Source organism: Manacus candei, unplaced genomic scaffold (assembly GCF_025592945.1).
Source record: "Manacus candei isolate 608988 ecotype Guabito, Panama unplaced genomic scaffold, ASM2559294v1 h1tg000002l, whole genome shotgun sequence".
Taxonomy (NCBI): Eukaryota; Metazoa; Chordata; class Aves; order Passeriformes; family Pipridae; genus Manacus; species Manacus candei.
The window spans coordinates 4,438,662-4,460,230 of NW_026138050.1; the positions used below are offsets into that span (position 1 = coordinate 4,438,662).

The window sequence follows — 21,569 nt, forward strand, 5'->3', positions numbered from 1 at the left end:
TTTTCTTGTCAAACAGCCTCTAATTTTCCTCTGTGTGTGTTGAGCACAGCTGGCTGAGATGTTCATGAAGACTTAAGCAAACCTGCAAGGATTTGGTCAATGAGTAGAGCATCAAGGACCATGGCAGACTGTGACTAGGAGTGAAGTTTACTTCTTCCGGTGACTTTGAGGTGGAAAGGCTACAGGTATTTGTTATACTGGTATGTTTGTTGTTGTTCAAGCTTCAGTGGAGTTGCATGTGGAAGAGAGCAGCCTGTTCTTTGAAATTAGAGTCTGTTTTAAAGTAATAGTTACCGACAGGTCACGAAAAGGAATAATGTGGACATATCTGTTGTCTGTACATGAAGCTGTGCTTTTACATAAAATTATACCTTTGCACAGTGCATTTAAGATATTTAACTGAAGCATATTCTCATCACAATCAGTGCTCTTACAAGTCAGTGAACAGTTTGCATGTGGGTTGTTTTTCATGTGTTTGGAGTAGTTTGTTAAGGTTGATCTTAATATGAAGGTTATGAGAGTTGGCTTCTTATTTGTTCTTTCTTTATATTTTGTGTATTTTGACTAACTGTAGGATTCTTTAACAGCATGAAGCACTGACAGGGGAGGCTTAACTGGCTATTAGGAAAAGGTTCTTCACCAGAGGGTGGTTGGGCACTGGAACAGGCTCCCAAGGGAAGTGGTCACAGCCGGACAGATTTCAAGAAGCATTTGGACAACAACCTCAGGCTCATGGTGTGATCTTTGAGTTGTCCTGTGCAGGGCCAGCAGTTGGACACGATGATCCTTGTGGGTCCATTCCAACTCAGGAGTTTCTATGATTCTTCATGTAGAAGAATCATGTTCTATCTTATTTTCCTGCCATGTTATGAAGCTTGCTATATGAAATATTATTTTCAAACTTTCTTGGGCCATGGTGAATCACAGTGAGATTATCTGGCAGTATTCAAGACTGGAGTGTGACCTTTTCTGTTTTAAGAATGGCCTACACATTTACTGTCAGTTGTTTCTGAATTTGGAGATTGTTAAACCAGAGTGCAGTCCTCTCCTGGAACATGTTCTGCGTTATCCTTTGACTGTTTGGAGACAAGAATATCACCTGCAAAGAGTCATTATCTGAGTGTGTGGAATATGTTCTTCTCTGATGATTTTTTGTTATTTTTTTTAAGTTGTGTAATAGAAGAGTTTGCAGAAAGTGGCAGCTTTTTTAAGAAATGGACTAAGTAGGAGTTTGTTTGGCAGAGCTACACTCCTTTCTCTATTCCTGTTTTATGTTACTTGTGTTAATAGAAGTGAAGTGTTAATAACACCGATAAGAATCAGGCTGGCTGTGCAAGGGTACATATCAAATAATGAACCTTTGTCCTCACCAGGTTCTTATGTAGCTCAGTCCATGGAAATCCCTCCCAGCACTCTGTACCACAGAATGTGCTGGGGTTTGTAATGCAAGCACACATTTTAGCAGGACCTGAGGTCATCAAAGCTGTTTTCATCTTTGGGCAACGTGAATTTTTAATTCAGGGTTCCTCCTAAGCACCCAGGACTGTGTGCTTGCCCCCAGCTGTGCCTCTTCCTCCTCCTCCTGAGCTGCTGAGAATCAGTTGTAAAAAGAGAGTGAGTCAGTCTCAAGGAAAAATGAACCAGGGACCTGGTAATGACTCCTGAGGCGTTTATTGGGCCAGCACTGTCATGAGCCCTCTGGAGCCTGAGGATGGCAGCTTCTTCCTCAGATCTTGGCTTTCAGCACACATTAGTTGGAAGGAAATGCTTGTGTCAGTAGCTGATGCTCCAGAACAGAGGGCCAGCTCTATAAACATATTTGTCCACTGTCAGCACAGCAATTGCTGTTGCCCTCCTCATCATCATGCAGAGCAGGATGGAGCATGTGCAGATTACAGCATTTGTTAAATGTCAGGTGCTCACTCTCCACTGCTGCTTTGCAAATCCTTTAAAAAAGATGCACTGAAGTCCTGTGGTAAATTATTTTTTTTAATTATTTTTCCGTTATCTTGATTTGCATGCTCAGAAGTAACACTGATTTCTAATGTGTGGCAGGTCCTTCCCTACTTATTCCTTCATTTGCTTTACACCCCACGTTCCTTGCCTTTGCCTTTACTAAACCTTTCCTGTTCCCATCTCTGTCTCACTTGTGTTCCTCACTTTAATTGAGTCCCCCTCTTTCTAACTTTCTTTTTCTTTTCCTGCTCACTTTTTATATTTCTTTCCCCTTGACCTCACCATTTTTCATCCTCCAATCTTGTCTTTTTCTCCCCTCTTCACTTTTTATCTCCACCTCTCATTGCTCATCTCTCTCATTTCTCATTTAATTTTACATGTATTGTCACTGAAATGTATCACTGGCAGTTTCTGAAACCTGGGAGTCAGATTCTCAAACAATATGTGAGAACAGAGTAATTTCCATCTAATCACCAGTGTAGGTATTGACATCAGAAGGGACAAATATCTCTCCATAGGCCCTGGAGGAACCCAGTGACCAGGAGTGGCTTGAAACCAACCTTCAGAGGGCATTCCAAGGTGGGGGTATAAAATGATGGAAGGATGTTTTGAACAGAACATTTGGCATTCACTAGAGAGGAACTAGGTTTCTAAATTAAAACACCTGCCTAATTCAAACTGGTGAGATGGATCCACCCCCCAAAATTGCTCCTCTATCAGTAGTGCTTAGACAGGGTGTTATTGCTGGAGGTAAAACAGCTTCACTGTATGTAGGAAATAGTGACACACAGAAAAGTGACAGTTGTCAAAACATCATTTAACCATATTTGTAGAGGAGTATTTTTCCATCCTCTTTGTTTATTGTTGATAATAAGTGCTCTACAACCACACCTGATTGAGTGCTGCATGTTGGAGGCAGCACAACCTGCTGTGGGTTCGCCATTGAGGCAAAATGAGTCATTTCCTTCCTCCCAGATCAGATGATAGGAACTCTGAGGCTCTGAAGCTGCCAGACTTGAGGAAGATGTAGACTAGACACTCTCAGCAGGTGGAGTGCAAAATGGGAAAGCACAGATCTCAGTCTTTTATGAATAGAAATCATTACAGAGCCCTAATAAGTTTTACTGCACTGATTAGGGTCTTTTCAACGGTGTTTCGTTGGGAAGAACAGCATTATTGACGTGTAAATAGTTTTTTTCCTGCAGAAAGTGATAGGTATTGTAAAGAATTTAATTTGCAATTTCAGAACAGGCAAAGGCTCAATGTAGTCAGTGTGGAATTCAGTGCCAGGATTGTTCAGCTCTTAGGCAGTATTAGCCTGCAATATTGAGAACTTGTCTGTCTTTGTTGCACACAGTGTTTTCTGGTTTAGGTGATACTGAGCAAACTGTTGAGTGTCCTGACTAACAATACTAACAACTGATCCCTGCTTTATGTATGTGTTACCCTTTCCTTTATTTTTCTGAGACAGAGTTTTATATGGATCTGTTCCTAGGAAAGTAAATAAAGACAGAGATAATTAAAGAGAGTTCCTAGAGTATTAATTCTTCTGCCCCCCTTCTGTTAGGACAGGAATAGTTGATTAGACACAAATCTCTGATTTATTCCATTGCTTCCTTTTTTTCATCAGAGAGCAGAGATACTGAATGAGAGTAATATGATAAAATTCTTCTTTTTTTCTCTCACTTGGTTGTTGAGCTTATAGTTATGAAAATAAAGGAAATTTTCCTTCTGTCCTCTGAAGCCAGATGAATATGCCTCCAGAGCTCTCTGAACCAGTTAAGAGAGTTGGTTTTGGTTACTTCTATCTCTCTTCTGTTCAAAAAGTGGGAGTACTGTTCATTACTGTGGCTCTCATCTGGCTTCACCTCACTGAAGCCTTGCAGCTCTGCTGGTGTTTGGGGTTTCTTTTGTAGGCTGTGTGTAACAGGAAGATTGACTCAATGGAATTGAATAGGATACTTTTGTGCAAAAATAATCCTATTTCGTGTTTAAAGCCTCCTGCTCTTCTATTACTTTGGTATCTCTTATTCTATATTTTTTCTTTTATGTATTTTGTTGAAATAAGTAAGCTGGTTGAATATTTTCTATAAAAAAGGGGTTCTGAGATAGACAGAATGGTTCTTTCCGTATACACTGTGACCCAAAACAGAAATACAGCCCAGCTCATCCAGCAGTGCTGTGGCTTCAGAAAGTGTTCTGGGGCCTGCAAAGTATAAACTAATAAAATTTCACTAATAATAAATGTTTTTCTAGGGCCTTCCCATCTTGGTGGTTCCATGCGCTTTGCAATAACTAATTTTCAAGTCCTACCTTGTCATAAACATACCTATTACCAGCCTTGTTTTCAGGTGGGGACACTGAGGTAGAAAGAATGAATACAACGTGCAAATTCCTAGAGGCAGGTGAAGACACTGTCTCCTCTCCTTTGGGAGCCCAGGTGTAGACACCTGCACTGAAAAAAATTACAAGTATAGGTAAGCAAATTTAGTCTTTTTTACCAACGTTTAAGCCTTTTAAAAGTGGTTTTCAGTACCACAGAACATCCAGCAGTGCCACCAAAATAATTGGAAACTGCTGGTATTCAGCATTTTGGAAAGCCCGCAGGGCACACAGAGCTCTCCTGTCCTGAAGCAAAGGAATATAATTTCCTTATCACACTTTAAACTGTGACTTTCCTCTAAAAGTAAAAATAGCTCTAAATCCCTTTGTGGTTTTGTGGTTCTCTGATGCTGCAAATCTGCACACATCCACACAAGCAGCTTTTGAGAAAATCACCCAATTGTTATACTTTGTCATGTGAGGTGCTGTACAAACCTGAGGGAGAAAGGGCATTGCCCCATGGAATCTAGAGATGTGCAGGGGGAGAGGGAGTAATACAACACCCTCAAAATGTTGAGGATAATTATATACACAGGTTTAGAGTGCTATTTGCATCTTTATTTTTGGTTTAAAGTGTGATGATTTATATGTCATTCTTTCCTGGTTTATATACACATATTTGGTATTTACCATAAACTTCTATTCTTGTTAATGTATGATTTGCAAAACATTTTGTGTGCTGTGGTTTCTTTTTAAATTCTGCCAGTCTGTGAATATCTGTGACAAAAGCAGAAGTCCAAAACTCTCCAGTTGATTACCCGTTCCAAAGTAAACTTCCTCCTGCTTCTCAGCACGAGGACAAAACCCTTTTTTTTTTTTTTTTCATATTCCACAAAGGAGACATCAGGAAATCAGAAACCCGAGCTGCAACCTGCATCTGCAGTCTGCTGCACGGGGGTTCCTCAGTGTTGACAGGCTGACAGGAATTCAGAACACGGGGATGCAAATAATTAAACGGCTGAAGGGTTAATTTCTGCACCATCACGAAACGAATCATGAAAAAACAACAAAAAAAGAAGCTTTAGATGTGACCTGATGATGAGGACTTTATAGAACCCCTGGGTCTGAAGCCTGCAGGCTTTATTCCCTTGATCAGCAGAGAGTGTCACTGACATATGAGAGTGTGGAGTCTGAGTGAGAACAGGGAGCAGCTTCAACTGCAAGGTGATTTGTTCTGCTGAAAAATATAACAGAAGAAAATAGCAAACACATAGAACAATTCATTTGTGTGTAACAGGAGAGGGATAGTCCCTTGGAGAGAAAAGGAGACAAGGAAGCAGAGTGTTCCTTTTAATGTAAAAAGGGATTCTCTCTTTTGTCTGTGTCTACAGAGACCTTTGAAATAGATGGAACTAGCTGAGATTATTACTGGATTAAGCTCTCCTGCAGTTAAAAGCAATTTTGTGTACTAACTACCAAAAGGAGCAGCAGGAGAACAATTTTTTAACTGCTGTGGTGATTCTGATTTCTTTTTGGTTAATGCCTATTGAAGTCAGTCCAAGTCTGTGACTTCACACCTGTGATTTGTAATGGATGCCATAGTATTTCTATGACATATCACAACTCCTGAATGTGTTAGGTTACAGCTCTAGAGGTGCTGGAATCAGAAAGTAGACAATGATGATAAAAATCAGGTTAAATAAGTGATTACACATTTGAAAAAAAAATTAAATCTGTCATTTTTAATTTTATAAGTGAAAACAAGTTTTCTGCAATATCATCATGTGAACAAAGGACAGAATAAGGGAATAAGGGCCTTTAAATGCCTAGAAAATGCATATGCTGCTGAAAAACTTTTGAAATTAAAGCCAGTAATACAAAACCTTTATTGGTTTCCCACTGAGTTTTAGTTGTTACATGTGGGTTTTTGACCAGCACACCAAAATTCCCACCAATAGCAAACATTTTGCTTCCTATTCGGTATTATATTAAATACTAAATCAAATAACTATTTGCTCATTAAGAGGGGTGCTGCACTAATATCAGCTGTCCATGGCTATTTTCTCTGGAGTGGCTCCACAGGACAGTGGAGTTATGTGGGGGTTGTGCCTGGCCAAAGAAACACAACAAAGGCAATGCCTGAAGCTCTGGGAGAGAGAGGAGTGATCCCTCTTACACCTCCCTGGCAGGGGATGAACAGCACAGGGAGTTAGGACAGAGCTCAGCTGTCCTTCTGGCATTTCCAAGGTGGAATTCCAGAGAAGAAAGTAAAAGGAAGATTCTGACATTCCTACAGGGCAGTGAAGGACCAGTCCACTAAATGTCATTTCTCAGGGCTTGCTCCTGATAATAGACTGTGTTTAACTGGAGTTTGCTACCAGAAATCTCCTTTTAGAATTCTTAGCCACTCATGCAATATACTTATTACTTTCCCATTAAACATTATGTCCCCAAAATAACAGTATGGATGTATTATGCCCATACACGAGGGACTATTTGATAAAGGTATTTTTAATGTCAGGTAAAAAAAAAAAAAGCGTGTTCATGTTGAGAATTACGCTGATGAGTGAACTCTTCTTGGAATCATTTAATGGAGAAATCCCTTACTAATGTCCTGAGGGAACTGCTGACAGTGTGCAATAATTTCTGGTTCAGTGCAGCAGATTACAGGATATCTTGCATTTTATGGAATTCAGGCAAGTGCTTCCTTTGCACTCTGAGGTCCATCTGTGAGCTCCCTGCTGCACTCCAGAATTAAAGGGCCTGCCACACTCCTTTTTTTAGCTGCAGAAGGTGGCTGTGGCTGTGAGATGACTGAGGTACTGTGTGACCTTCTGCTTCACTGCCTTCTACTCCCAAAAGTTCACCTTCTCCAATTATGTGGTGTTTGTTAAATTCACCTTTGAAGTGAAATACAGTTTCCTCCAGAATAAGTGGTGGAGAGTGAGGTTCATGAGAATGTGTGCCGACTTCAGATAAGGCTCTTTCACCTTCAGCATTCCTCCCACTGCTACCAGCTTTAGAAAGCTTTTTTTCTGTTGTTTTACCTTTATTATGATTGTTCCTGCAGTGTCATCTTTACCCTGCACAAATACTGTGGCTTTCAGTGAGAATTTCATGCAGCTTGTGTGGAGTTCATAAGACCAGGGAGGTTTTTCCCACAGCTACAGCCATGCCCCCATGATTCTGGATCCCACTGAGCAGCCCTGGTCTTCTTCACCCTCTGAGGACCATTGTCTCTCCCAAAACATTTAATAGCAGCCACTGGAGTAACGAATCTGGAGAGCAAATGCAGAATAAGTGGTTCCCAAAATGTGAAACTGCAATGGAAAGAACTCTGGGAAAGCTGCTGGAGTACAGGAGAAGAGCAGAGCTCCTGGCAATTCTTCTCTAAGCTGTCCATACTATGAAGAACCCATCCAGACTTTTCCCATAGGGATATTGAAACCCAGACTATGATTTTTGACAAATTGGGGAAGCTTTTAAAAGCATTAAGAAGAGAGCGTGCTTTATTATTTTTTTGTAGGAATATTCTATATTTCATCATGCAAGAACACTGACACACTATTTAGCAGATTAGCACTTTTGGCTTTAGTTTTCAAAATGAGCCCTTGGCTTTACAGTTTACAAGCTGGTTTTGCCCAGGGATGCTCAGTGTAACACAGGCTGCTGTGCAGTTCCTGAAGCTGGAAGCTGAGAAAAACATGTTGCTTTTGAGGTCTTTAGTTACTGATTACCAGCAAAGCCTCATAAAGCACAGCTCTCATCTCCTATGACCCAAGAACTGCACATTCTTGTTTCACCACAGTCTCTGATGGGGTAAGATAACTTGATATAGAAGCTTGTGTTCTGTGTGCCACCTGGATCACAAGATCCTGTGAAAGTTAGAATGCAAAAATAGGATTTGTTTAAAGGTTAACATTTATTACAGAATAAAGAAGGAAAGTTTTTGTTGTTTTTTTGGTTTTTTTTTGTTTTTTTTGCAAAGTTTCTTTAGTTTTAACTTCAGTACAAGTTCTCTTGCCTCAGTGTTGCCTGCTTTGTAACCTTCTCTGATGAGGTGGGTACAAATTAGGAGTTGGCAGGAAATTGCTTATCAAGCACTCAGAAATCATGTGACAACATTTGCATGAGTCAAGAACATTTTCAGCCTGCAGTGATGCAATGCTCACACCTACCCACCCACGGGGAAAGGCAAGGTCTGAGCTCACAGGTGCTTGCACTCACACCCCTCAGACCATCCCAACCTGGCTGCAGAGCTGCCTGCTCATGAGTTAACTCTCCTTGTGTGCAGCCATTTACAGGTGTTGGCTCATCACATATATGCAGGTTCACATGGGTACAGTTGGGAGGAGCAAAGGAGGGGAGGATAAGAGCCTTCCTTACCTGCAGCAAGTCTTTGCTCAGAGCTCTGCAGGTTCATTCCCTTCCTGCTTTGCGCGGTGCCCTTTGCCATTGCTCCCATTGAGCAGAGGGATTCTCTGACTTGCAGAGACCTTCATGGGGTTGGCTGAGTGCAGCTCCATCACTGGAGAGTGAGGAGCAATAGTTCATAGACTGGAGACAGCACTTCTGTGAACTGCCACTCCCCAGACGAGCTGTGGACAGGCTGCACTTCACCTCAGTTTTAGTATTACTCAGGAATGGTTCCAAGCTCATCCTATAGGACATGGAAGCACAAAAAAAGTGCTGGGGTTGAAGTTGTCCTGTTTGGTGTTCATTTGCCAATTGTTTCCCTTGTTAAGGAGGAGAGCCAGAGATGGACGACTGCCTGGAGACACTGAAGGATGAGGAGGAGGCTTTGTGGGAGAACGTGGAATGCAACCGGCACATGCTGAGCCGGTACATCAACCCGGCCAAACTGACCCCCTACCTGCGGCAGTGCAAGGTCATCGACGAGCAGGACGAGGATGAGGTGCTCAACTCGCTTATGCTGCCCTCCAAAATTAACAGAGCAGGTAATTATTTGGTGAATGGCTGCATCTGCATCCCTTTGTGAACGGCATTGCTTTGCTAAGCCTGGAGGGAGCCTCTATCCAGTTACAGATTATCAAATGGAAACCCTATATCTCGTTTGTGGAAGATTTAATATAGGGAGGGATTCTGCTGCTGCTATTTTGGTAACAAAGACTCTTTGCAGTGCTGTGCAGACTGGAGCTCTTGGGGTTCATGTTCCCATCAAAGCCTTGGCAAATATTTCAGTTAATACAGAGCAGCAGCCAGTGCCATTCCAGGAGTAGCTCTCCAGCTGTCTTGCTGTACCTCATGATTTGAAGGACTTGCCATCCTTGCCTGTAAAGGCTCTACTGAATAATGAGTCTTTTGAAATCTCTCTTCCAGAGACCAGTTTGCCAGCACTCCTTCAGAATAACCATCACCACAAACTTAAGGAATTGGAGCCATTGCTTTATGAGTTCAGCTGAACTCAGTTAATCAGCCAGATTTTGCTCAGCCCATTGCTGTGGCAGAGATGAACCTTAAGCAGAGTTGACTTCAGGTATATGGTGCTTGCTGATGGTGCTGATGTGTCACCTCTCTGTCTGTCCTTAGGCAGACTGCTGGACATCCTCCACACCAAGGGCCAAAGGGGCTATGTGGTTTTCTTAGAGAGCCTGGAGTTCTACTACCCTGAGCTCTACAAACTGGTAACAGGGAAAGAACCCACACGGAGATTTTCCACTATTGTTGGTGAGTAGAATCAATCACAGAGGAGCCTGTTGAAATAAAGACTGTTTTGGAAACTGAGTTTGTTTTTTTCAGGCAGGAAATGGAAATAAAAGCTAATCTTGTTGTAGCATTCTGCAGTTTTTCAATCCCCTTCAAAGCAAAACATGATAGCAACAGGTAATATATAAAGAGAAGGGACATATCAGCTGTTTGAAAAGAGCTGAAGAGCTTCAAATTGAATGACAGGCATTACCAGAAATCCCAAGAGGAAGGAACACTGGAACTGTGGACAGCACATTTGAGGCATTCGCATTAATTGTACTCATATAGATTCATTTTACAATGTTTGTGCTGTTTCCACAGGCTCAGTCAAAACAGGACAAATGTAAAGGCTTCATTTTCTATCCAGACAAGCTGTATGTGCCTATATTGTGATTCTGGTAGCAGTGTGCTGTGGAACATTTGTACTGTTCCCAGTTAGATATACAAATGTGTATGAATTTGTGCAAATTCTACCCCTCTGTGCATACTCTGGGCCATTTGTTTCTCAGTTCTGCTGATCCTACTTATTACCTTATTAATAAAATAACTTAAATAAGATGCTTTACTAGACGTTGACAAGCTGTTCAAACACTTTCAGTGGAGGAGGGACATGAAGGCCTTACCCATTTCCTAATGAATGAGATCATTAAGCTCCAGCAGCAAGTGAAGACGAAGGACGTGCAGCGCTGCGAGCTCCTGGCCAAGTCTCGGCAGCTGGAGGACGAGCGAAAGCAGCTCAAACTGAACAAGATAGAGCTGCTGACCTTCCAGGAGAGGTACAACAAGATGAAGGAGGAGAGGAACAACTACAACGACGAGCTGGTGAAGGTGAAGGATGAGAACTACAATCTGGCCATGAGATACGCCCAGCTGAGTGACGAGAAGAGCATGGCCGTGATAAGGAGCCGAGACCTCCAGTTAGAGGTGAGAGAAATGCTCTGAGGGGCTTCAGTCAGGAGCAGCAGTGGAGGGTGCCAGTGGCATCTGACAAAACAAGACCTTCTCTGACAGCAGAAAGGTGCAGAGCTCTCATTTGCTGTGCTTACCCAGATGATTAGAGGCATGACTGTACAGAAATGCCAACTGCAGTGATGTGTATTAATAGCAGATAATTTACATACTTGCAATGGATGAGCAGAACAGAAATAAAAATAAAATTTAAAAGACATAAATGTTTGCTAAAAACATAATTTTAGCTTTTGAGGCTCAGTAATATCTTGGTATTACTGTTATCAGTTGTCCAGTTTTGCTGGAGGTCTATTCAAAAAGTCTCACACAGAGCATTGGAACAGGTTGAGGTAATTTAGGAAATACCTAAATTACCTAGAGAAGTGCTTGAAGTGCCTCAGAATTCATGCTTGTGTGTGTGTGACAGATGAGATGGAGCAAACAACTACCCATGGTGGATGCTGCATTTTAACTTTGAACCCATGATATCAAATATTTTACATAAGACATCACTTTTTATTTTTTGGGAACCCTTCTTTCCTATCCAGAACTCAAAGCTCTTGTTTTTCCTGTGCAAAAAGCTCAGTGCGTGGTCAGCCTCCTAAGTGTTAGTTCTGTTTCATATCTCTTTATTCATTGGAGGATTGAGGATGTGCCACTTTTTTTTTTCTTTTTTTTTTAGTCCAGGTGTTCTAAAAATTCCATACCAGCCCATGCCAGCTGTAGCTGGCAAGTAGCAGGTTTGTGCTTTGAGAGTTCAGCAGTTCAGTTGTGGACATTCAACACACATTCCCATACACCAGTTGTCTGCTCCTTTTTAGCATTCACAGTTTAAGATATCTTTTCATCTATGACAGTATGTTTTCACCTGGAAGTGAGAGTGTTATCAGAGCAATCTTTTCCTTTCCTTTCCTATTTCTCCTTTTCACTGCTCCAGATTGACCAGCTGAAGCATCGCTTGAACAAGGTGGAGGAGGAGTGCAAGCTGGAGAGGAACCAGTCTTTGAAGCTGAAAAATGACATTGAAAACCGGCCCAAAAAGGAACAGGTTCTGGAGCTGGAGCGGGAGAATGAGATGATGAAGACCAAAATCCAGGAGTTACAGTCCATCATTCAGGTATTAAAGGAGGTTGCTACGTTTAAAATTCCTGACGCTTCAGCTTGCCCCTCCTGCTTACCCTGAGGATGGATTCAGCAGATTACAACCAGTCTTTGTGTCCAGGCACCCCCACATCTCCTCACAACCTTCCTTGGAGGCTGCCCTTCGGGATCTAAATGTCTGGAGGAGTCTGGGAGAGCAGTGACAGCTCCTGTGTGTTTTCAGTAAGAGACAGGGAGATGAGTGTCTAACGGGGAAACTGGTACCTATGGACAGGAGGCAGTGGCATGGTCTCTGCTACTGCTCCTCACACACACTCCTGTTATAGTGCAGGAAGTGTTGGGTGAAACCTCCACCTGCAAAGCTACAACAAGCATAAGTGCAGTTTGGATAAACAGAAGGTTGGTTGTACAGCTCCCAGCTGTCTGTGGCGCTCTTTGCACAAACACGTGCAGGAGGAGGAGTGCTTCAAAAAAATTGTCATCTAATAAATCAAGCTGTACAGGAGACATTGGCTCCTTCAAGGTGCAGAGTGCAGCTGTTTAATTGCTGAGCATTCAACTCTGTGGTTTGCCCTGCTGTGGTTCCTTGTACCAGCCTGTCACCACAGAGCTGTGCTAAATGCAGCCCAGAAATTTCTACCAGTGCCTTTGTGTACCCTGTTTTAGGCTATTGTCATATCTGTGTCAAACGGTCTTAATGAAGCAGAGGGTGATAAAGGTCTCTGTGCTTGGGTGTTCAGAGGGTACCAGGGTGCCCTGTAGAACTCTGCTGTAACTTGCACAGGGAAAAATGTGATGCAGCAAATTTAGAACTCCTCTGTGAAAAGCTTAGCCAAATATTAGGGTACCTGTGAGAGTACTTAGCACTCTGTTAGAAAAGGCTTGTGGCATTTTAAAATGACACTCAAAAAGTTATCAATAGAATGTCTTTCAGAAAGGGCTGTAGCCTCTAGCAGTGCCTAATGATTCCTAGTTCTAACACAAATCCAATTCAAAGGTTGAAAAAGGGTGTGGTGTAGAAGGTTCTGGGAGTTCTGATCCATGTGGAATCTCTTATATTAATTGAAATGGCCTTATAGCACTTAAAGGGAGAGAGAAATAATCATGAAATATCTAAAAATAGGATTGAAATACTCCAAAGCAAAAGTATGGACAAACCTCAAAGCAGTTTGTTTTAGAAATGCTTAGGTATGCTTAGAAATATTGGATAACCAGAATGTCCCTAAAATCTCCAGTTTAATCTAGATATTTCAAAAATAAATATGCATATTTCGTGCTGGCAATTTTATGCTTTTTTCATCTTCCTTTTATGGTTAATTTTAGATGACACTTTATGTGTCAGAACATGTTCTGGTAATTGTGTTAATTTTAAATCTGAAAGAAATAATATTGCTGGGCAGTATAGAAAATGAAACAATGGTACAAACCACTCCAACCATGTTTAATATTCTCTGAGCACAGCCCTGCAAAGGCTGTGCATGCTTTAAAAATTCCCCTGAATGTTTTCTTAGGCTCTGCTCTTAGGCAAAGGGTGATGTTTGTGCTCAGTGAGAGCTGATTAATAGAAAAAAGTTTTGAATGCAGGACTTGGAGAGAAGAACTGTCACTGCATCCAATATGGATCAAATTATAGCCAGTACAATAGACCAGTAAAACAATTCCATCATCAGACTATTTTGACAGCAAGACAGCCTTTATTTATCTTTTCTGACACTGTTTTAAAATATGAACAGATGTCTATCTCTTCTCCTGCTTTCCCACTGCAATACCTTGTCCATTTTCTATTCCTCTTGCTTGTTACTGTCTCTGTTACTTCTCTCCTTGCAATGGTATCTTCTGTTTCCCTGGCTTGGCTCATGACAATGTCTTTCCTCAGGCTGACAAGCGGAGTTTGCCGGATTCGGACAAAGCCATCCTGGATATTCTGGAACACGACCGTAAGGAGGCACTGGAAGATCGTCACGAGTTGGTCAACAAGATTTTTAATCTCCAGGAGGAGATTCGTCACGTGGAGGACTTGAGAGACAAGGTGAGAAGCGGAAGGGGAGAGAGATGGAATGTCTCAGGGTGGTGCCCGAAAGGCCTCTGAGAGCAGTGCTGGTTAACAGTGTGTCATTTCCAGTATCTTGAGGAGAAAGAGGATTTGGAGTTGAAGTGCTCAACACTAGGAAAAGACTGTGAGATGTACAAGCACCGTATGAACACTGTGATGATACAGCTGGAAGAGGTGGAAAAGGAGCGAGACCAGGTATCTAACAGTTAAAGTGGGGGAAATCAGTAGCAAAAGCCTCCATCTCTTCTGTGTCACTTTGGGGAATTGTGGGTAATTGGGCCCAAAATACCGTTATAAAATAAGCAGTTAAAAGAATTACTTGTTGGAATTTGCATTACAGTAATTAAGCATAGGATAATATTGGGTTGTTTCCACTGTGTAGCATCTGGCAGGCAGGACCAAGGTCTTAACAACAGCCACTGCAAGGCTTTATGTCAGTGTTAAGTCACCCCATTTGCACTCTGGAGCATTTTCCCACCAGCCAAGAGGGAGCTGTAAATGAACCACCCTCATCATCATAATTTTTAATGGTTCTGCTGTGGCACATCCAGCTCCTTACTGCTGTGTTAATTGGTGACTGGGTGCCAGTTCTGAAGTCCCTGTTCCAAACACCTCACAAACAAACCCAGCAGGGGAAGTGCCTGGTGCCCAGGTGCCGAAGAGGTTTCTCCTCCCCACCGCAGGCGTTCCGCTCGCGCGACGAGGCTCAGACGCAGTACTCACACTGCCTGATCGAGAAGGATAAGTACAGGAAGCAGATCCGAGAGCTGGAGGAGAGGAATGACGAGCTCCGGATTGAGGTGGTTCGGAAGGAAGCGTGTATTGTCAACCTGGAGTGCAAACTCCGGCGGCTCTCCAAGGACAACAACTTCCTCGACCAGGTAGGGCTGAGGAACACGGGTGTGATTTCTTTCTTTAATTCTCTCCATGAATTAACTGAAAAAAATAATCTCTTCCTACTAAATGTGAATGTTGCGAGTTGTTCTCTGTAGTGTGGTTCAGGTTGTCTGTCATGGATGTGGTTTCCCAAAGGCTGGAATTTCACAGCTTGATTTTTAAATGGAAGGGAATGAAATGCAACAAACCAATTGTTTTCTACACTGGGATAGAAACTACAAGTACTTCTGAGGAACATGCCCCAGTGAACAGGAATCCCCACAAATAATCTAAATTACTGATTTGGGTCTGGCACCACGTTCTGCATAAGATTCTGAGGCTCTGGAGTCACAACACGTTCAACCAGATTACTCTAAAGAAAGGTCATGAGTTGTACCAAGCTGGTCTCAGAAGTAAAGTGTTTCCTTGTGATCTTTAGACTTTGCCACGGAATCTACCCATTACCATTATCTCCCAGACCTTCGGGAATTCCAGCCCAAAAGCCAACGGTCAGGAAGCCGATGACTCCTCCACTTCTGAAGACTCTCCAGAAGACAACAAATTCTTCTTGCCTGATCAAGCTCGTCTCAAGAGAAGACTGAATCTGAAGGGAATCCAGGTGTGTCTGAATGTGAGGCTGGAATGATATGTTGATACTGATAGAACTAACAGACATAACACATGTTTTGGTCGTGCCTCTGAAAGGGCTGTGGTGTAAAGATAAGAATTGTTTCGTGTCTGATAGTGAGCTGTCGGTTTTTGCCCTGTGGTGATTTGCATCTTGAGGAGCAGATATAATCAGGCTTCATAGGCCATTTTCTGTCCCTTCTGCCCATTTTGTGTTTTCATCTTGCTTCTGCTGTTCATTCACGTTCTTGGAGCATTGTCAATAAATTGATTCTTTGCCTCCTTAACATTAGTGGGAAAAAAATTACATAATGCCCAAGGTCCAACACACACTGAAGGAGAAAAAAGAAGCATTGGTGAAAAAGCTCACATCAGCTGGAAGGAAAAATAGAAAGAAATGGACACAATCTAGAGCAAAATTAACTGTCTAATTTAGAATTAAATTATGGCAATTTCCTCTCCCCTAAGAGGAAGGGGCAGCATGGGTTAGGTTCATGATTTCCCTGACTAGCTGCATTCACACAGCTATTACCTAATGCTACATTCATGAATTGTAAAAAATATAAAATCTAACATTCGGGGTTTTGAGGTTCCCTTTCCTTTTATCTGCGTTTGAATTGTCCCTGCCCTTCATAACCTTTCTGAGCTCTGACTGTCATTATTACTTATGGCAACAGAGCTGCATTTTTCACATTGCACCCTCCAAAATGATGCCCATTGTATTAATAGCTGCCTGAAACCAGTCCCAAGGCACCCAATTCACCTTTTGTCTCTTTGTTCCCTCGGCAGAATCTGGAAATTGGAAGACTTTCCAAAGCAGTCAAGTAGCCAACCCTCGATGGCTGCCATGGCATTTAAATAGCTAAATATCTTCTGAATTTGGGGTCCTGTTGTTCAAAGGAGGGCAAATATATTGCAGCATAACAGCGAAGAAAAAAAAAAAGGGTGGAAAATATCTGGTTTACAGTGTGTGGCAAGTGTTCTGCATTTGTGCTGATTTTTGTCCTCTTTCTTTTAGATAAGTCCAAGAGCTAAATCCCCTGTCAGCATGAACAAAACATCAGAGTTTCAAGGTCAGAAAGAGCATCCACGTTCTTATTCCTTTTCCACTGCTTTGTCTCAATCACTTAATCTCTTTAAGTTGTTTTAACAAATATACCAACCAGGGAAAGTCTTAACTAAGTCCAAGTCAGTAAAACAGGCAGTTTCTCTCATAGTTACCAGTGTCATAATATAAAGTAGTCTAGTGTTCTCTCTAAATGTCCTCTCCATCTAAAGATAACTCCACAGACACACAAAATACTGCATCCCATAGCTTACCTAAATTTTCTGTTTACTTGATTTTCCCTTTAAGTTTACAAAAATTTTAAAGTCATTTGTGTAACATCTGTACTAGAAGTCATTATACCATTCTCCCTTTGCTGTTGGAAAAATCATTCAAGCTGAAAAGGCCCTCAACAAGTCATTGTCTAATGAGTTCTTTTGTCCTTCAGCAAAAGGGAATTAATTTTAAATCTAAAGCATTGCAAAAGCTGGGGGAGGGTGATTGACCCACCCACCAGCCAGCTGCCAAGTTACCAAGTTTGTTGCTGTATAGTCATGTTTGAACTACTCCTAATTCCGCTTATTTATGTAAAACTGCTCTCAAACCAAACACCATTGTAGGTGGCACTTCCTTTAGTTGTTATGTGTGGCAGTGGGATCCCTGTTTTTTACAAAATATGGTGGGAAACACTGTTTCTGCTCCAAGATATTCCATGTTAAATAGTAGGTTTGGTATCAGGCAATGAACATCACTAGTACAAATCAGAGGTTCTGAGGAAGGAAAGGAGTCCACAAAGACATTGACACTGTTTTATCTGGAACTGCTGAGAGATCTCAGGCTTCTTGGTCCATGCTGTGAATTTTTTGTTGTGAAAAAAGCACGATCAGTGAGTCAGCCTTATTGCGGACTGCCAGATTCAGGAGATGAAGTTAAAACACAAATTGATGAAACAATCCTTCTTCAATTTGCAGACAGCATTCATAGATCTATTAAAAACATAAGGAACAGAGTTGAGATAGAGTCTGTCCAGGGTGTTGGGTCTTTGTGTGCATTGTTGGGAGCTGACGGGAAAGGAAAGGGAACTGGAGCTGCAGGGCACAGAGTATGTCCAGTACAGGGTAAGGGAAACAAGATCAAATGGGAAGATAACAAAAGTGTTGCACATCTGTGGCAGACTCTGTCTGGGCCGTGATCTGACCTGGTTTCCTGTGCTGTCTGTGTTTCCCTGTCTCCCACGAGCGCAGCAGTGAGAGCGCAGGACGAGGACGGGGCCGACGCCAGCAACGGCCGCACGGACACGAGTTCTTCTGTCTCCATCAGCAGCTGTGAAGTCAGCAAGATTGTAAGGAGCCTCCACGTGCCCCTGGCCTGTCTAGACTGTTCCTCCTGTTGTAGCTCAGAACTCTCACAACCTAGCATTAGCACTCCCCAGCATCCCAGCTGTGATCACGTTCAAGGCCCTTGTCAGCAGCTCCCTTAATCCTTTTACCCGCATTTTGTTAGAACCTGTTATTAGCCTTTTCCAAAATAACAGAATTGGTTTATGTTTATTTAAAGATGTTTCAAAGGTATTTATGACCTCTCGCTGTCTCCTTATGCCATTTCACATTTACTGTTAGGAGAAAGAGATTTGCTTTCAAAGCTGCTTTGTAACTTATTTAAGAAAATTTTAAGCATTTTTTGAGTTCCCTAATGCCTTTCCTGTCTATAAGTATCAGTGAGTGAGAAAAGGGGTGCAGATCACAGTTGGAAATTTCTGCATACCATACTCAAACCATTTCTTCCCTGCTTGCTGTATCCCCATAATCTCCCAAGGTAGATATTCCATTATACATATGTGAGCACTGACACAGCAGGACAACCAGATAGAGAGAGTGCTCTCGCAGAGTGTTAATAACAAAGAACAAAACATCTTTCTAGAACACCGTGAAAAATGCTGCCCCCAGGAAATTAAAATTATGCTCAAGAATAGCCAGGAAAGAACTCTCTGCCACTTTTAATAAGCTTAGCAGGGTTAGGAATATTCTTTGGAATATCTGTTGGATGTTGAGATGATTTACGCTGTCTTCCCTCTCCTACAATTCAAAATTTAGTTTCCAGTGTACTGGGAGATTAATAATTTAATGTATGGAGATATGTATTTTTCTTCCTTATTTATATATATATGAGTATGCATACATTCTGCTTTGCATCCTCTTCATCCTGTATGTCAGCTGTGCAACACGTGCACACATCAAGGGTAAAGTTACAATGGTTTAGTAAATCAGGCAGCCCTGTGGTCCCAGGAAAAGGTACAGTGCCAGCACCCAAGCTGTGCACAGTGCTGAGACACTGCAATGTATGAATGCTCCTGTATGCAGCACTCTGCACAGCCAGAATCAATTTTTCTTACTGTCGTGTGCAGAGCAGAGGACCACAGGCTAATGCAGCTGTGAGTTAGCAATGAGAGCACATTTCAGACAGATAACCTTGCTGACACCTTTTTGGTGTTTTGCTTAAAGCAAGCGCTGAGGAATCGCAATGACAGCATCATGTCGACCACTCCCGAGCCTCCAGGAAATGATTCCATAGTCCGGCGGTGCAAAGAGGACGCCCCTCATTGCAGGTGGGTCTCCACGCTGGGGAAACGTGTCTGGAACCTGCTGTCACAAGGAGAAGGCAGAAAGGGCCACAGATGTCCTTGTGTCTGGCTCTAGTTGAGGAGCTTCTATAAAGCGGCAGGATTAACTTACTTAAACTTCTCAAGGCTACAGTCCTTCATCCCACAACTTGTCCAAAACACTCAGGGGTCTCTGATAGCTCAACTGGGATGAATGATAGTGATACCCCTGCAACAGTGACTTCTTAATGTACATAAATAGACATAGTACTGAAATGGCACCAGTGCTATTGGACACAGTGCTCTACGTTCATACGCCGATACAGCTTCAGTTTTGCTGTCTGTGTCTGTCCCTGTCCTTTCCCCTTCTCTCAAAGCCCCTCCTTCTGCTCTGTAAAGCTGCCAAAATAGAGCAGAACTGCTTGAATGGCTGTGAAGAACAGGGGGGAGAAGTGGAGGAGGGAGGTGGTTTTTGTCAGGCTCAGGGCTCTGTATCTCAGCATAGCAATGAGGGGAGAGAGAGGCATTGCCCTCGGCTTCACCTTCTGCTGCAGCTTCCACTTGTGTGGGGTCATGGCCCTGTGGACTTCCCCTGGCATAGAAATCAGATCAGCTGGTGAGTGGGAAGTCGGTGGCAGGAAGGAGAGAGACCTCTCCTGCCTCACAGTTCCCTAAATGGCACTGGCTCCTTTTCTGAAAGATTTGTAGCAATGCCACACTGTGTTGGTGTCAATGGCATCAGTGTTTGTATCAGAAACATCAGAAGATACAAAAACAGTCCCCCAAGGTCCCAAGCAGAAGGAGGAAAAAAACCAAAGCAAAGCAATTTAGAAGGAAACAATATATGTGAGAGGTCTTTATTAGATCTGGTTTTAATATCTAATCTTTGTTAGAACTTTATTCAGATTTTTATGTTTTTCAAAACTGATTTTGGGCAGACAGCCACTTGCCTCTCTCTTCCTAAACAGCTTTACAAGGCAGCTTTCCACTGAGGGCATCCTCAGCTGGTTCTCCCTTATAATTTTCTAGGCTGCTGAGGATTTAGGCAGTGTTTATTCTAGTCTCCCTTAGCTTCTCCTATATCGTCCTCCAAGTCCCCTTTATAAGTGTGCTGTATTAATTCAAGATGGAGAAAAAAGGTTGTTTTATTAATGATTTGAATGGTTCATGTTTCAGGTGCTTGAGATGCCTTTGGCATGCCTGAACTTCTCAATATTTGCAGTATATTACAGAATGCAGTACAGGTTACATGGAGATTATTCATCTTGTGGACTTATTTCACTGTAGCTCTAACTATATTCTCTTCCATAAGTTAAGGCATTGGAAGACTTAGTTATAGTGGAATCTGGAATTTTCCCTTAGATACTCTTTCCCACCAACATGTGGAAGGAAAAGGTACCCTGGAGCAAGGTCTGAATGTAATCTTTATTGAGCTTGTAATCACTAAAGTCAAGTATCTCAAGAACGTGCCCAAAAGTTCACTGTAGTTTATAACTTTATAATTAGCCTGGTAAATTTTTTTTAACTTATTTGTCAACATAATACCAAATACTTGCTATTAGCATGCCAAGATGCAGGTTTTACAGTTCATCTGATCTTAATTTGTGTGGGGGGGAAAAAAAAGTGAGATCATCACTTAATGTAGGAAAAGGTATATTATTTCTCTGCTTATGCATGGTATAAAAATAGCTGACTCTCTGCAGCCTGGCTGCAAAAATTCACCCTTCATCTGAAGCCAAATATGAGGAATATCAGCTCCACAGGAGACCTACAAATCATTCTGAATGGGAAAAACAACAAGCTGTTATTTAAACAGCTTTGCAACCAAAGGACATGCTTTAATGAAGTCCTTCCAGGGAAGCAGGCAGATCACTCACTTGGCTGGACAGCCCCAATATCCCTGGAAGAGAAAAATTTTGGTGAATTTTGACTGTCTGTTTTTAAGGCCAACCAATTTAGCCACCTTTCACAGGAAGGGCTGTGTCAGTGGGAGCTGGACTGGGAGCAGAGCTGGGGCAGTTTCTGTGCCTGGCACACCTTCATTCTGTACTGTGGGTACCCCAGTAACAGTGTGAGGTACCATTAAACTGATATAAAATGCTTCGAGGGTTTTAAATCAAGCAGCTGAATTACTCCTTTACTGCTGCACCTCAGTCCCTTCCCTTGCATTCACTCTGTCCATCAGTGAGCTTCTGACATTTTTGATATATCTTGGGAAAAGCCCATGGTATGTACAGCAGGCATTATGCAGCCATTTATCTCGGTGCTGAAGCAGATGTGGTGTAAGTCACACATGAGACCATCAGTCAGCAGCTTCCCTTTGGCTTCAGCAA

The 21,569-nt window shown here is 42.2% G+C and overlaps 1 protein-coding gene across 1 annotated transcript in view; it reads left to right on the forward strand.

Annotated features, from left to right (window-relative positions):
• Positions 1-21,569, forward strand: part of CARD11 (caspase recruitment domain family member 11) — a 43,609-nt gene that overhangs the window by 11,546 nt on the left and 10,494 nt on the right. The window contains exons 2-12 of the mRNA XM_051778694.1: positions 9,024-9,236; positions 9,829-9,966; positions 10,586-10,911; positions 11,873-12,052; positions 13,913-14,065; positions 14,159-14,284; positions 14,773-14,970; positions 15,405-15,584; positions 16,611-16,665; positions 17,882-17,979; positions 19,139-19,242. Of these exons, the coding sequence (XP_051634654.1) occupies positions 9,024-9,236; positions 9,829-9,966; positions 10,586-10,911; positions 11,873-12,052; positions 13,913-14,065; positions 14,159-14,284; positions 14,773-14,970; positions 15,405-15,584; positions 16,611-16,665; positions 17,882-17,979; positions 19,139-19,242 (1,771 nt within the window). The remainder of the gene's footprint in view (positions 1-9,023; positions 9,237-9,828; positions 9,967-10,585; positions 10,912-11,872; positions 12,053-13,912; positions 14,066-14,158; positions 14,285-14,772; positions 14,971-15,404; positions 15,585-16,610; positions 16,666-17,881; positions 17,980-19,138; positions 19,243-21,569) is intronic.